At 37.9% G+C, this 17,562-nt stretch overlaps 1 protein-coding gene across 9 annotated transcripts in view; it reads right to left on the minus strand.

The window, feature by feature from the left end:
* Cfap20dc (CFAP20 domain containing) overlaps positions 1–17,562 on the minus strand; it is a 205,875-nt gene that overhangs the window by 9,662 nt on the left and 178,651 nt on the right. For 8 of the 9 annotated variants that reach the window (XM_074044080.1, XM_074044082.1, XM_074044079.1 and 5 more), the window contains one exon: positions 4,382–4,476. The exons of the other annotated variant lie outside the window; for it this stretch is intronic. In XM_074044080.1, coding sequence (XP_073900181.1) covers positions 4,382–4,476 — 95 coding nt within the window. The remainder of the gene's footprint in view (positions 1–4,381; positions 4,477–17,562) is intronic. 9 annotated transcript variants of the gene reach the window in all.

The following is a 17,562-nucleotide window of genomic DNA, read 5'->3' on the forward strand; positions in this document are numbered from 1 at the left end:
TCTCCATCCAGTCCAGTAGCAGGGATCAGAGTGTGATACCATTCTTGCTGGCTGCTCTGCTCACTTAAATGTAGCATTTATACACTTGAGACATTATGGCCAAACAGAAACTGGCTAGGACACAAACTCCTACTGAATAAAGTAGTGACAGGACCTCTGACTCAAGGGCCAGATGTAATTCACACACTTCCTTTAGTATGGCCTGGGGAAGTTGTCTAGAATTATGCATTCATCAGGCCATCTTTCTCTGTGTTAAAATGGAGTAATTCCTCAGCTGCACCCATACATTTTTGTATCTCTATTTCTGATGCAGGTGAGGTGGACCAGTGCATGGCTTACTGCTCCAAGCTGCAGTAAACTATGTGGAAGAGTGGGTGATAACAATATGTAGCTCATAGGCTGCTGTGAGAACTAGTACACATGTAGAACTAGTATGGAAGATAGGAAGATGGAATAAACATTAGTGATCTTTTGCTTTGTTTTGAGACAGAGTTTAACCATGTAGCCCAGGCTGGCCTCAAACTCACAATCCTCCTGCCTCAGTCTCCTAGACAGGAGGATCTGCCTAGGATCCCCCTGTAAGGATGAAGATGGGTTATCTCCTTTCTCTGTGAAATCAGCCCTCATAAATCATGCTCAAAAATAAATCAGTGAAATGGTTCAGTGGAAAGGCACTGATGTAGAGGAAGTCTAGGTCCTAATCCTGTCTTGGCTGATTGCGCATTTGACCTTGGGCAAGTCATTTATCCCTTTGGGCAAACTGAGGGGCTAGACTACATCAGTGTTTCAAACTGGCTCACTACAGCCCCAGGGCATGAGTCTGAGACCCTAAGTCACCCTTGAGCCAGGGCAGCTCTGCTCTTACCTCTTATGTATTGGGATTCCATTCCTTATTAGATTCCATTTGAAATAAAAGTTTCACTGCTCATAAGAGCCACTGTTTAATGTGATCTCTAACTTTTTAATTGCTAAAATATATGGGTTTAAGTTCAATACTTTCATGTTTGAATTTTAGAAATATACCAAATGTACACAAACACTGGAATGAGGGAAAAAAAACTGAAGGTCAGATTTCAACGGACTGCTTTACTTTTTTTTAATGGTTGGTATAAGAGATGACCAGTTAAAGATCATTTCTTACATTCCTTCCCTCCCTTTCTCCCTTCTTGTCTTTTTCTAATGAGAATTTAGAGAATCTAGTATGTGCCAGCTATCGCATGGGGACCAGAGATCCAGAAGTGAGCTGACTGGCACAGTGTCTGCTCTTAAACTCTCTTAGGCTACTTAGGAAGAAACTAGTAGACAAATCAAGACTGACAAACTGAAAAGGCCCTGAGAAAAATGCTAGCAGGTGAAGTGAGACAATGCACGATGTGGAAGACTGACCAGCTTAGGTGAGGCTCTGTGGGAGGCCTGTAAGGAGATGGCTATATGTAAGGACATGGGCCAGGCAGATCCATAGTCCAGTGACTCCATGCTTCATTCAGCCACCCACCCCTTGACTCTGGCCTTCATCAGGTCAATTGTGGCTCCCTGTCATTTCTAACAAGCAGGGCTGGGAGGGCAGGCAGGTCCAGGGCTGAAACAGTGACCTGAGGTCAATCTCTCTCTCTCTCTTACTCATCTTTAAGAATCTAGCCATTTAGTCCTTGAGAAGTTTTAATTTCTTTTTCCTATAGATCAGGAACTCTCAATAGAAAAAAAAATTTCAATGACTGGTTCTAGGTATTATTTATTTTTATTGGCAGACAATAATAGTACAAGGGGTTTTACTGTGATAATTCCATAGATGCATACAGTGTATTTTAAATGAGCTCACCTCCTTTATTATATTCCTGTAATATATATTATTTTTGGAGTAAGTAATCTATTTGCTTGATTCAAGACCCCAAAGAGCGTAAAAACTTAGTGGCTGGGCTCTGGGGCAGGCTGCTTGGCTTCAAATCGTAGCTCTGCTTCTGCAGTTGTATGACACTGGGTAAGTTACTTAAGACTCTGCATTCCCTGTTTCTTCAGCTCTAGCACTGTCTTTCTCATGGCAGTGTTACGAGGGTTAGATGTAATGACAGCACAGTCTCTGGCATATAGTAACATGAGGTGAGCCTCTGCGCAATACAAACCCAGGAAGAGTTCCAGACTGCCCACAACCACACCTCTCTTTCCCTTCTGATGATAAGAAGTGGAAACTTGAGCCATTGTTTTTCTTTGACAAACATTTTATAGGAACAGATGGAAACCCTACCTCAGTGTACAGGCCAGTATTGACTCTGCTAAGCTGTCTAAAGCTATGCCACTACCATGGAAAGATTAACCAAATAGGAAATACAGTATTTGATGATATTAATTAACTACAAATCAGTCAAGCATATCAGAAAAGGTGAAGGTGAGCAAACAGGAAACACTGGCTTGTGTAGGTATTAATTAACTACCAACTATCCAGGCACGTAAGAGGGTAAGGGGGCAATTGATAAAAACTGGGGAGAGGGGCATAGGCAGAAGGGGTGCCTGACCTGGTTAACATTAGCCAGCACATTTCCAAAATCCTCTGGATTTGTTAATTTTTTCTCAGTGGAAGCTCTGTTTACCTACAACATAACAGAGCTCCTGTTGCCAGAAATGGATTTTGCAGTGGCAACTTTAAGATACCCTTCCAGCCACTTATCACCAATATATATCTGAGTGCCTTTGCTCAAGGACCACGCTCTCAGTTCCTGTGGCTTTTTTAGGACACTTAACATAACATATTATTTGTTCCCTCACAGCAAGGTCTCCTCCTGACAGCCAAGATTCTATTTTTCTATCATAAGTAATTATAAATGTACACCTTTAAAAATATCCCAATTTGAGGGGCATAATCTATTTCAGACATTAATCACAGAGACATCTCCATCCCTTGGGCGGCCAAACCATATAAGTCAGATATACAAGCTTTCACTCTGAATTCTCCATACCTGAAGAAAAATGAGATGCTCAACTTTCTCCCTGGGGCAGTTAGGGGAAAAAAACCCCCTAAACCTGACACTTTTGTTGGAGCAATTTATATTGGTTTCACTTTCATTTTTTTTAAACTTTAGATATAGTACTTCCATCTTCAAAATTCACCCCAGAAAATTGTCCCACTTTGACGTTATTTATCACTCCAATTATGCGTTGAGGTCACTGCTGCCCCTCCCATCTCAGCCCCTCTTTTCCCACCAAAGATTCTTTTATGTTCCTCCTTCACGTAGTTCTGAAAGTCAGGTTTCCTACTCATAACCAGAAACTAAAGGCTCATCTTCATAGCTCTCACCAAAAACGGGGCACGAGGTGAATTTTCATTCCTGCTTCCTTCCAGGTTTTACATTGCTAATACATATTACAGTTATGGGACAGTCTTAGCTTTAGTGAAAAGGCAGTGTCTCCATATTAAAGAAAACCTCTTAACCATGGGAGATGCGCTGAGAAATGCAACATTAGGCAATTTTGTTGCTGTGTGAATGTCATAGAGTGTATTTATGCAAATCTAGATGCTATCAAGAGACACAGTGAACAGGAGCTGTACAAGGATGGTGCTGGTGTGACATGGCATATTGTTTTACAGTATACTGGTGTTTTTTTTTTTAGAAGAAGAAGGAGTATCTTCTAAAATAATGATTAAGAAGTAGGCTAAGTAAATAAATAAACCAGTAACATAGTAATTTATTATAATCATGTATGATGTACTATACACAATCATATGTGGTATACTTTCATGCCACTGGAGAGTAGTAGGTCTCTTTAAAACAGCATCACAAACATGTGAGTAATGGGTTGTATTGAACATTACAATGTCTATGACATCACTAGGTGATAGGAATTGTCCATCTCCATTGCAATCTTTTGGGACCACTGTTATATATGAGGTCACTTGTTGACCAAAACATCATCAGGCAGTGAGTGCATGACTGTATCTCAGTGAGACTGGAAGACTGGGTCTGCCTTAAAATAATCCCAATAGCTAGTATTTGGTAAGCACTATTTTAAGTACTTCATAGACAGAGAAGCATACTCAATACCTCATTGAATCTTCACAAGAAAGCACCAGGTGGGCACTATCTATTATTAATATTACTTTACAGAGGTGGGAACTAAAATTCAAAGGCCACACAGTGGGAACTGGTAAAGCTGGAATTCAGTTGAAGGTTCAGTTGGATAACAAAGCAGGCTTTTGTGCTGTAAACTATATTTTTCCCTGCAATCAATCTTTAGAAGAACAGTGACAATTTCTCTATATCCTGGCAAGTAAAGAACTTATTCTAAAAGATCACATTTAGTGAAAACAAGGGCATCTTAAAGTGTTGCTTTCCTGTATTTATAGCAAATTATTTTTATTTTTTATGCATAGCATTTTTCATATTCCCACCTTGAGCACTCAAACTTCCAGAGGAATCTGGATGCTGCTCCACTGTCTGCTGACTGGGAGGAACAATTGGTGGGCTCAGCATGTTTAGCCAGTCCCTAAAAAGAAAAGGTAACAAATGAACAACATGCCTGTCATTCCATATATATATTTTGTTTCCCCTGGATTTTCAGTTTCCTCTGTGGGACTTTCCACAAAGAGACATTTTTTGTCTCCTGTATATTTCAGAAAGATAAGGTACCCAGATATTAATATCCAGTCTTATAAATTGTTTAATATGGGGCCAGTCACTTAACAACCAGTTTTTTGATTAATACATTGATTAAATTACAACTATTCCTCTCAAAAGTTTATTAATATTACCATTAAATTGTAGCCCAGTTTTTCTCCAGAGGAAAATTATTTCAAAAACTCAGAAGAAATGCAGTAGAGATGATGCTCCTTATGCTCTTTGGATAAGAAAGTCTTGACAAAAACCACGTCTTGTGTCATGGATGACAACATTCCCCATATGACTCAAAGCAGGGGTCATTCTGGGGGCTTCCAGGTAACCACCACAGAGGTGGGACCAGTCTGCATTAACTATGGGCAAGAGAGCATCAAAGGCAACAGGACAGACAGAGAGCCATCAGGCCTTGAGTAGTTCTCTCATTATAAGACGGGGAAAGCCCCTCTTGCATTCCCTGACTCTCTGCTCAAACTTCCAATTTCATTTCTTGATCTTTGTACGTTCCTTCCTCCTCCTCCTCTTTTCCAGTCTCCTGTTCTCTCTAGTAGATACTTGGGTGGGCATAATTCAAGCTGGTGAATTCCAGAAGGGTGATAGGATGAGTCTCTATGTGCTGTACTTCAAACCCTTCTCATCTCCCAACTTATTCCCAAGCTTCTCAGCAGGGAAGGGAACAGGTAGGGGAATATAAAGGATTTTCCAGTGTGAGTTCTATTTCTTCATGGATATTAGCACCTCAAATCACCTACCTTTTTCCTCTCAACAAGAGCATGTCCTTCTGAGAAAACAATTTCTAAATTTCTGTATTTCCTCCTGTCTTTTTCTATAATGAGAGATAGTCCCTATGAATAGCTAAGAATACCATCTCTCAAAAACAGTCTAGGCTCCATGTTTCTAAAGTAAGAACTTAATGTTGTTAAGCCTCATCTGTAAGGAGATAATGATAGTACTTCAGAGTTTGGTTGTTAGGATTAAATGGATGAAAAACATTTGGCATGGGTCTGGTATAGAGTTATCATTAAATAAATTTCAGTTATACTACCATAACCAATGAAGATCATGGTGTGGCCTTACCAAGGTGTGATAAACTAAGGCGAGGATTTGGTTTTGTTAAAATTAAACTTGTAAAGGCTGGTGGAATGATTACTAGTTTATACAGGTAAGATTTCCTCACAAGCCACTCACTCTTCTAGTATAAAAAGTATTTCAATGTAAAAATCACTCAATTCCTATTGTAATATTTTGAAACTTTCAGTCATTGTTCACTATAGCTATCACTAGATTATGGCTGGTAAAATGAGAGGTGAGAGTGCTTTGTAATTAAATTTCATAATAACACGTTAAGGACATCAGAAAGGATTTGTCACAGATTTCTAAGCTAATAGGGCATTTTCTGATAAGTACCTTTTATTTAGTTCATTTAATTATGTCAGACCAAAAAATTTCCCACATGATAGAAAATTACACGGTCATATACAAATTACCAGTCCAGTGACTCATCACTTACTGAGAGTGATGGAGAGCAGGGATGACAGGAGAAAATGATGCTAACATCTGATGACACCTCAGCCACAGACGAGGAACTCTCCATTATGGCAATGGGAGGTCCTACTCTTGGTTTGTGGAATGGGGGGTGTAAGTGGTGGTCCTTGTGTGAATGTTACAAAAAACAAGACATTTACTTCTTAGGCCAATGATTTTGCTAGGGTTACTCTTCAAAAGTAGTTGTGTACAGTAAAGGGTTCTTTTTACACTTAAAAAGACTCCCTCAGATTTATAGAGAAGTCACAAGAAGAATGCAAAGAACTTCTATATATCCTTCACCAAGATTCCCCAATTTTACCATATTTGTTGTCAATCAATCAATCAACAGGAGTTGTAAACTACGTCCCATGGGACCAAGTCTTTCTCACTGCCTATTTAGTACAATCTGAAAACTAATTTAACCATTTATATTTTTAAATGGTTAGAAATTAACAATGTTTCATGACATGAGTATTAAAAAAATTCAAATTTCAGTGTTCACAAAGTTTTATTGAAAAACTGCCATGCGTCACACACTAAGGGGAGAACACGTACGGGAGAAATAGGGAAAGGAAAAGAAACCTAAAACTTGTGTATTGGTTGCAATACACAAGTGCATGGAAGCAATGCTAGGCATCTCTCTGTATAGCTATCTTCATCTCAAACTAGCAAAAATGCTATGTCTTTCTTATTATCTCTTATGTTTTCTCTTCAACAAAATCACAGAAGAGGAGGGTGGAACAGGCTTTGCCTGGAAGTGGGGGTGGAGGGTGGGGGAAGTGGCACAAACAGTGTATACACATGTAAGTAAATGTAAAAATGATAGAATAAAAGGGGAAAGGAAAAAAAAACCTGCCATGCTCTTTTGTTTCTATGTTGTCTAGGGGTGCTTTTATGCTACTATGATGGTGTTAAGAATTTATTTTCTTGTCCTTTACAGGAAACATTTGACAGCTACTGATCATGTACTCATATTGATTCCTCCAAAACGAATCCAATACCAACACATTCATTCTCATGTTTTCTCTTTCCATATTTGTTACTCCCTTCTGACAGTAAGGAATCTGGCTTCCATTTACTTATTTTGAGAATTAATAAAACACACCCAAAGTAGTTTCAAAATTGCTAAGCAAAACAAAAACACACAAAAATAAAACAGAAACAAAAATATACAGTCCATTCTAAAACTATTCTTTAGAGTTCTCTATTTGTTTACAGTTCTTTTTTTTTCTTTTGTCAAAATACTATGTTTAACATTTACTTAGGTTAGTCCTCTCATCCTGTCAGTGTGGTTATATCATTCATACTGAAACACAGAGTTTCTGCTTTCGTTTGTATTACATTTTAGGCTTTTCCATCCATTCTGGCTGATTTGTATATTTTAAAATTGTTGTTGAGTACATAAAACATTAACAATTTAAAAATCAAAATACACAAAAAGATATATGCAGGAAAGAGTCAACCCTCTCATCTCTTCCTGTGTATTCCCATCCCCTCATCACTTCCATTCTACCTCCACCCATCCCTCTAGAGGTAATATATTTCATTAGTTCTGGTACCTTCTTTCTGTGTTTCATTTTTCAAAAAGTAAGTGCATATGTGTTTATTTAAACATTATTTTTTTTCTCATGCAAAAAGTAGCATGCTAAGTTGCTCTTTTGTCGTTTCCTTTTTTTTCAGCTAACAATATATACTAAAATGAATAATCCTTGGTTATATCATTTTTATGTACTTAGAGGTATCCCTTCAAGTAAATTTCTAGAAGTGGGATTCCTGTAAAAAGGCAAATGCACACTTGGTTTTGTGAAATATTGACAAATTCTCTCCATAAGGATTGTACCCATATGCCGTCTCACCAGCTGGTTCACCTAGAGCAAAACCCCAAGTTTTTAAATGCTTCCTAACCTGAGACTTAAGAACTCGGTTGAGGTAGTGTAGTTTGCATTTGTTTTCATTATAGGTGGAACTGGCTCTATGTTAATACATTTAAGGCCATTTATGTAGTGTACACGTATAAACGTGGTATGTATGTGTTGTCCCATGTCTTTTGCACTTCTATCATAATGCTTCTATCTTCTGTTCACTTTGTCATTAGTCATTATGGTATTTTTTTGTCAAAAAGTTTTTTAAAAAAAACTTTGAAGTCAAATGTATAAACCTTTTAAATTGTCTTTGTATTTTCAGTCATAAGTGAGAAAGCCTCTCTGTGTAACCCAGCTTTTATAGAAATTCACACATTTTCTTCCAGTTATTTGTCTGGCTTCATTTTTTATACTTAGATTGCTGATCCATTTGTGGTTTATTCTGGCATATGCTGTGTGTTTTTCTGGTGTAAGGTGTATCTAATTTTAACTTTTAAAAGTGATTATAGGGGTCTATTGCCAGGTCATATCATTTGAACACAGATTTAGAAGACTTTATACAATTAAGAAATTTTTAACCAAATCAACTCATTTTTAAACTAAGCAAGCATTTATAACTCATAATTTAAAATAAAGAAAAAAAAAGATTTTCATGTTAAGTATAATAAGGAAAACTCTGGACTAAACAAAACCAACCAGAATATTTTCTTACAGAATTTACCACAGCTTTATTTAAAACACAGCTCTCCCAAGAGGAGGACAGAACTTATAGCACTGCCCCAATTTATGCATTTGGAACAGTCACATCTCTTGGGACCTTACAATGTCCCTTGAGAAATGCTGCTCCAGATTATACCATTTTCCCACCCTGCTGGCATATTTTGCTTTCTTTTTTATATTAATTTATTTATGTCTAATAATTTCACTTTTTCAAGAGCAATTTTTAGTGACTTGTTAATAAGCAGTTAACGCTTTAGCACCCCTATTACATATTTACACCCCAAATGTGATGTTTAGTGTTGTCTTGACTCTTGTGATTAAGATTAAACCTCCATGCCGTCACTGCAGCAAACGTAATGAATGGAGAATCTGAGTTCAGATTCACTCACAATGTGCTTGTCCTAGTTTTAGTTTTGAACCCTTTCCTTAGGCTTATGACTCCAGCTACCAGTGTTTGGGGATCTGTTCTTGCTCTTTTTTCACAGTTGACTTGTCCTTTGGAATTGGTACTCTGGTTGGTTTCCTTGGCCCTGAATATAATCCTTTTATGTCAAGGATTGACTGTAGCCCCTATTATTGAAAGGCCTCAGCTCCCTTGTTAGATGAGCATCCTTTCCAGTCAGGCCTGCTCTCTGCATGTGTATAATAACTTCCTTGTTCTCCTCCCTGCTCTTGAGAACCCAGGTGGCTTCCCACCGTGTCTTCCTCTGAAGCTGGACAGAGAGGCTCCTTCCCCCCATCCATGCTGAGAACTGTCACCAGAACAGCTGTTTTATCCAATAGTCAAGACAGTAGATTTATTTTAAATGTCACATATAAAAATATAGTGCAGGTGAAGAATAAAAACTATCTTGTAAATTGTTCTCATGGCTAGATTGATCCAATATTAAAATCTTGGCCAAAAAGGAGTACCACTTTATTTTCATTCAATCTGCATACTAGACAGAGAATGTTACTTAAGAAGAGCTCAGTTAAAGTAGACTATGGCTTTAGTTCCTTCATGAAACAAGGTATTGTTTACATGACAATTTGATATATTTATTTGGTTAATGTGTTTTGTATAAACACACACATATACAAAACATTATATAAGAGCAAGTTGCTTAATCATTTCTATATGAATATGGTAACCATTTACTGAATTGGAGATTGCAGGATATGTTATCCTTCATTCCTGCCCTCAGAGAGTCATGGTTTGATGGAGGAACATTCTAGTCAACAGAAAATGAGCACAGAACAAGGGTTGTACTCAGTGGTTACTGTGGCTGACCAGCTCATCTGTCAGTGCCTTTGAAGGAATTCCCTTGCAATAGAGCTACCTCTAATCTTGTACATATGTCAGGATTTATTTGGGGGAGCATTTATTTCAGAAATATAAAACACAACAGTACCTGTTATGCTGCTGTTATTTACAGTGCTGAGCTCCCTGCTGTCATGAAGCTCTGGGTCAGAGGAACCAGCGCAGTGAAATGCTTTTCACCGAGGATCTTCTGTCAGGAATTTAGCAATTCATAGCAATGTCTGTCTGATACATAGTAACACTAATTTGGTACCAGTGCTTATTTCTTATCCACTGAGGGAAACATGAATTTTAAGTTTCTATAATCAGGGAATAGCTTGTAGATAGGATTGGTAAACACTTTTGGGGGGAATTCAGATTCTCTTTAAAAGATGGTGAGAATGATTTCTTAGGAAAATGCTCACAAATACCAAACTTCACTCCCAATTTTAGGCCAGAGACTGTCTAAGGTCAATACATGTATTTCTGGACTCCAAAGAAAGAACTTTAGCACTATGAGACATAATGGTGGTGGTTTCAAGTTGTACAGAACCCATGGTTGGCAAAGTATTCTGTGAAGCACCAGACAGTAAATGTTTTTAAGGTCTTATGAGCCAGAGGCCTCTCTTGCATCTACTCAGGTCTGCTGCTGGAGTAGAAAGCAGTCATAAACAATAAGTTTATGAATGGGCATGGCTGGTTCCAATGAAGCCTTACTTACAAAAACAGGCAGGGAGCAGGATTTGGCCCATGAGCTGGGTTCCATGACCCCACCTTAGAGGAAGCAACAGTGGAGTAGAAAATTCTCAAGGCTTTTATGAAAATTTCTGCCAAATTTCCTCCTAGATACCTTGTAAATACACCTTCCTCACCATCCAAATCTAAGCAACTATCTTGCCTCATGTTATCTGTACAAAAGCTCTTAAGTGATCCCCTAATATTCATTCATTCTTGCTTCACTTCTCTGTTGTCCATACTACAGCTGAAAATCTAACTTTGTATATGTCTATCTCTTGTTTAACACCCTTCAGTATAACTGGAAGTCATCATGTTGGGAGAAAGAGTAGAACCTTACCTTGGCCTTTGAGGCTTTGCATTTACTAGTCTATGTATGTTTCCAGCCTTGCTTTGTACTAGTTTCCTCTCACTCACTACATTCTAGCCATACTGGTCTGCTCTCAGTTCTTGCCATGTTCCCTGCCATCATGGGACTTTTGCTTAGGCTGTGTCCCCATTCTCTTCTCTTGGTCTGATGACTTTAATCCCAACCTTCAGATTTTGGCTCATGACCACACTACTGGGAAGTCTTCCCTGATACTTCCGCTCTGATCTAGCTGAGTTCCTTTCCTACTCCTCCTTATAAAGAAACTGAGATCTTCTCGTTATAAGCCAGTTCAGCTCATAATCACATGTTCATTTCTTATTATTTGATAAAGCAGTCTCCTCCATTTGACTCTAACAACACAAATAGGGAAAGTCAAGAATACAGAGTGTCACTCACTACTGAAAGCTTCCACGGCAACGAATAATGCTGCAGTTGCAGCCATCCTGTGTTCTCCCTCCATCTTGCTCATCTTCCATCTACTAGAAGCAAGCTCTTGGTACGTCATCACATGTGTGAATTTGGTAACATACACCTACTTCTTTAGAACCAGGAAAAAGATTAATTTTCTACCTCAGCAAATAGAATGCTAGTTTAGAAACATATTTACTAGCACAAAACCCAAGAAAACATGTTCCTTGTTTCGAAACAAAAGTGCACGGAAAATGCTCTCAACTGTATTTCTTCATAGGATTTGTCTCCCATTTCACGTAGGGAGCTCTTGTATGCATCTTCAGATGTATTTGAATAGGTTATTAAGTTCCAATTATTAATTTTTTTATTCATTTATTCACATGTGCAAAATTGTTTGGGTCATTTCTCCCCCCTGCCCTGCCCCCACCCTCTCCCCCCCCTCTTATCGCTAATTTTGTTGAAGAGAAAGAACAAGCGTTTTAGCTATTTAAGGTATAGCTATACAGAGAGATTCCTAGCATTGATTCCATGTACAAATGTGTTACAACCCAAGTTGATTCATCTCTAACTGATCTTTACACTGGTTCCTGATCCCCTTCTTGTGTTGTCCTCTGTCGCTTTAAGGTTTCTGTATTAGTTCCTTTGGAGTGGGGACATCAAATGCTTTCATGTTTTGGGTTTTCTACCTATCCCCATACCTCCTGTATGTGTTCTCCCCCTGTCATGTGACCCAAGTCCAACAGCATTGCTGTATTTGCCCTAGATCTAAAGTCTGCATATGAGGGAGAACATAGGATTTTTGGTCTCCTGAGCCTGGCTAACCTCGCACAGAATGATGTTCTCCAGTTCCATCCATTTACTTGCAAATGATAAGATTTCATTCTTCTTCATGGCTGAGTAAAACTCCATTGTGTATAAATACCACATTTTCTTGATCCATTTGTCAGTAGTGGGGCATCTTGGCTGTTTTCATAACTTGGCTATTGTGAATAGTACTGCAATAAACATGGGTGTACAGGTGTCTCTGGAGTAACCTGTGTCACATTCCTTTGGGTATATCCCCAGGAGTGGGATTGCTGGACCATATGGCAGATCTATGATTAGATTTTTAAGAAGCCTCCAAATTTTTTTTCCAGAGTGGTTGCACCAGCTTGTATTCCCACCAGCAGTGTATGAGGGTTCCTTTTTCCCCACATCCTCGCCAACACCTGTTGTTGTTGGTGTTGCTAATGATGGCTATTCTAACAGGGGTGAGGTGGAATCTTATTGTGGTTTTGATTTGCATTTCCTTTATGGCCAGAGCTAGTGAGCATTTTTTCATATGTTTTTTGGCCATTTTAATTTCTTCTTTTGAGAAAGTTCTGTTTAGTTCAGTTGCCCATTTCTTCATTGGTTCATTGATTTTTTGGGAGGGTTTAGTTTCTTAAGTTCCCTGTATATTCTGGTTATCAGTCCCTTGTCTGATGTGTAGCTGGCAAATATTTTCTCCCACTCTGTGGGTGGTCTCTTCAGTTTAGAGACCATTTCTTTTGTTATGCAGAAGCTTTTTAATTTTATGAAGTCCCATTTATTCATCCTTTCTCTTAGTTGCTGGGCTGCTGGGGTTCTATTGAGGAAGTCTAGGCCTATACCTATTTGTTCCAGAGTGTTTCCTGCTCCTTCCTGTAGTAACTTCAGAGTTTCACGTCTGATATTTAGGTCCTTGATCCATTTTGAGTTGATACTCGTACAGGGTGATAGACATGGATCTAGTTTCAGTTTCTTGCAGATGGGTAATCACTTTTCCCAGCAACTCTTGTTGAAGAGGCTGTCTTTTCTCCATCGTATATTTTTGGCACCTTTGTCAAAAATGAGGTAGGTATAGTTGTGTGGACTCATATCTGGGTCCTCTATTCTGTTCCACTGGTCTTCATGTCTGTTTTTGTGCCAGTACTGTGCTGTTTTTATCGCTATTGCTTTGTAATATAATTTGAAGTCAGGTATCGTGATACCTCCAGCATTGCTCTTTTTGCTGAGTATTGCCTTGGCTTTTCGCGGTCTCTTGTGTTTCCAAATGAACTTTAGGGTAGATTTTTCAATCTCTGTGATGAAAGTCATTGGGATTTTGAAGGGAATTGCATTAAACATGTAGCTTGCTTTTGGTAGTATAGCCATTTTTACTATGTTGATTCTACCGATCCATGAGCATGGGAGATCTCTCCACCTCCTGTAGACTTCTGATCTCTTTCTTCAGGAGTTTGTAATTCTCCTTGTAGAGGTCATTCACATCCTTTGTTAAATTTACTCCTAGGTATTTGATTTTTTTTTTGAGGCTATTGTGAATGGAATTGTTTCAATGTATTCCTTCTCAGTTTGTTCATTGTTGGTGTATAGAAAAGCTAATGATTTTTGTAGGTTGATTTTGTATCCTGCCACCTTACTGTAGGTGTTTATGGTATCTAAGAGTTTTTGGGTAGAGTTTTTTGGGTCTTTAAGGTATAGGATCATATCATCTGCAAATAAGGATATTTTGACAGTTTCTTTGCCTATTTGTATTCCTTTTATTTCTTCTTCTTGCCTAATTGCAATTCCAGTACTATGTTGGATAGGAGTGGGGAGAGTGGGCACCCTTGTCTAGTTCCTGATTTTAGGGGGAATGGCTTTAGTTTTCACCATTAAGTATGATGTTGGCTGTAGATTTTTCATATATAGCCTTTACAATGTTGAGGTACATTCCTTCTACTCCTAGTTTTTTTAGAGCTTTTATCATGAAGTAGTGTTGGATCATGTTGAAGGCTTTTTCTGCATCTATTAAGATGATCAGGTGGTTTTTGTCTTTGCTTCTATTGATGTGCTGTAGTACACTTATAGATTTGCGTATGTTAAACCACCCCTGAATCCCTGGGATGAAGCCAACTTGGTCGTGGTGAATTATCTTTCTGATGTGTTGTTGGATTCGGTTTGCCATTATTTTATTGAGGATTTTTGTATCTATATTCATTAGGGAAATTGGCCTGTAGTTCTCCTTTTTGGAGGTGTCTTTGTCTGGTTTTGGATGAAAGTAATACTGGCATCATAAAATGAGTTAGGCAGTGTTCCTTCCCTTTCTATTTCATGGAACAGTTTAAGGAGGATTGGTATTAGTTCTTCTTTAAAGGTCTGATAGAATTCAGCAGAGAATCCATCAGGTCCTGGACTTTTCTTTTTTGGGAGGCTTTTGATGGCAGCTTCAATTTCTTTTTGTATTATAGATCTGTTCAGATGATTAATATCCTCTTGGTTCAGTTTTGGGTGGTTGTAAGTTTCTAGAAATCTGTCCATTTCTTTGAGATTTTCAAATTTATTAGAGTATAGACTCTGAAAGTAGTCTCTGATGATTTCCTGGATTTCCGTGGTGTTGATTGTTATCTCTCCTTTTGAATTTCTGATTTTACTGATTTGGGCTTTTTTCTCCTCATTTTAGTCAGGTTTGCCAGGAGTCTGTCAATTTTATTTATTTTTTCAAAGAACCAGCTTTTTGTTTAATTGATTCTTTGTATGGCTTTTTTTGTTTCTATTTCATTGATTTCAGCCCTTATCTTATTTATTTCTTTCCTTCTGCTTGTTTTGGGATTTGTTTGGTCTTGTTTTTCTAGGAATTTGAACTGTAGTGTCAGGTTATTGACTTGAGATCTTTCTGTCCTTTTGATATATGCACTCATGGCTATAAACTTTCCTCTTAGGACTGCATTTGTTGTGTCCCATAGGTTCCAGTAGGTCGTGTTTTCATTTTCATTAACTTCCAGGAACCTTTTAATTTACTCTTTTATTTCATCAATGACCCATTGTTCGTTGAGCAATGTGTTGTTCAGCTTCCAATTGTTTGCATGTTTTTACTGTTGTTTTTGTTGTTGAGTTCTAGTTTGAATGCATTGTGATCAGATAGAATGCATGGGATTATTTCTATTTTCTTATATTTGTTGAGGCTTGCTTTGTGCCCTAAGATATGGAGAAGGTTCCATGGGCTGCTGAGAAGAATGTATATTGTGCAGAAGTTGGATGAAATATTCTGTAGATATCAGCTAGGTCCACTTGATCTATGGTGTGATTTAGTTCTAGAATTTCTTTATTGATTTTTTTTTGTTTGGATGACCTATCTATTGGTGATAGGGGGGTATTAAAGTCTCCCACTACCACTGTGTTGGAGTCTGTATATGTTTTTAGGTCCTTCAGAGTATTTTTGATGAAATTGGGTACACTGATGTTGGGTGCATATAGGTTGATAACTGTTATTTCCTTTTGGTGTATTTCCCCTTTTATTAGTATGGAGTGTCCTTCTTTATCTCATTTGATCAATGTAAGTTTGAAGTCTACTTTGTCTGAGATGAGTATTGTTACCCCTGCCTTTTTTTGGAGGCCATTGGCTTGGTAAATCTTCCAGCATTTCACCCTAAGCCAGTGCTTGTTTATGTTGATGAGATGGGTCTCCTGTGGGCTCCAGATTGTTGCATCTTCCTTTTTAATCCATTTCATCAAATGGTGCCTTTTGATGGGGGAATTAAGTCCATTAACATTCAGTGTTAGTATTGATAGGTATGTGGTGATTCCTGTCATTTAGCTGTTTTTGTTGTTTAAGGGTTTGATTGTGTGCAGCTGAGTCAATGTTACTCTCTACTTTCTTGCCTTTTCTTCTCCTATGGTTTGGTACTACCTGCCCTTTCATGGGTTTGTTTGATTTCACTTTCTGTGTACAGAATTCCTTGGAGAATCTTTTGTAGTGGTAGCTTAGTGGCCATATATTGTTTTAGTTTCTGCTTATCATGGAAGACTTTTATTGCTCCATCTAATTTGAATGATAGTTTTGCTGGGTAGAGTATCCTAGGGTTGAAGTTATTTGTATTTAGTGCCTGGAAGACCTCACTCCATGCTCTTCTTGCTTTCAAAGTTTCTGTTGAGAAATCTGTGATTTTGATGTGTTTACCTTTGTACGTTATTTGTTTTTTTCTCTCTTACAGCCTTCAATATTCTTTCTCTATTCTCTGTGGTTGTTGTTTTAATGATCATATGTTGTGGGGTAGTTCTATTTTGGTCAAGTCTGTTTGGTGTCCTGGAGGATTCATGTACCCAAATGGGCTTAGTTTTCTCTAGATTTGGGAAATTTTCTGTTATTATTTTGTTGAATATATTAAAAATCCTTTTGCTTGTACCTTTTCTCCTTCAATGCCCATGATTCTCAGGATTGGTCTTTTGATGGAACTGGTGAGTTCTTGCATATACTTTTCACATGTCTTGAGTTGTCTGACTAATAGTTCTTCAGTTTTTCCTTTAATTACCATTTCATCTTCAAGTTCTGAGATTCTGTCTTCTGCTTGTTCTAGTCTGCTGGAGTGGCCTTCCATTTTGTTTTGTATTTCTGTTTCATTCTTTTTTCTGAGGTTTTCCATATCTTTAATGTTGTCAATTTTCAACCTTAATTCATTTATCTCTCTATTTATGCTGTTCTCTGCTTTACTTTGGCGTTTATTTAGGGCTCCTATGATTTCATTGATTTGTTTTTGTGTTTTCTTATATTCTTTATTTTTGTTGTCTTGGAATTTCTTGAGTACCTCCTGTACATTTTAGTTGACCATGTCTAGTATCATCTCTATGAAATTCTCATTGATTACTTGCAGGATTTCTTTTTTCAGGGTGTTCTTGTGGGCTTCATTGGGTTCCTTGGTATAGTTTATCTTTGTTTCTTTGGAGTGTGGATCTGGGTGTCCATTTTCTTCATTTCCCTCTGAATACTGTACTAATTAATTTTTTGAGGGGGGAATGGTTTCCATTCCTTTTTCGTCTTCCCATCATTCCACTTGGTGCTGTTTCTGTCCCTGGTCTATGTATAATTTAGTATAAGCTAACTTACAATAGTAAAACTAACAAAACCAAGAAAGAAGGAGAAAATAGAAAAAGAAAAAGAAAAAACATGGTGAACCAAAGAAATCAACAGGGAGATATGGTGGACAATCAGTCAGTGAACACACACTTAAAGAAAAGGAAAAAAAGAAAAAACATTCCTTGTTCAGTAACAGTAGAATTTCAGTCTCAGTAGCTCTG

This window comes from Castor canadensis, chromosome 10 (genome assembly GCF_047511655.1).
Source record: "Castor canadensis chromosome 10, mCasCan1.hap1v2, whole genome shotgun sequence".
Taxonomy (NCBI): Eukaryota; Metazoa; Chordata; class Mammalia; order Rodentia; family Castoridae; genus Castor; species Castor canadensis.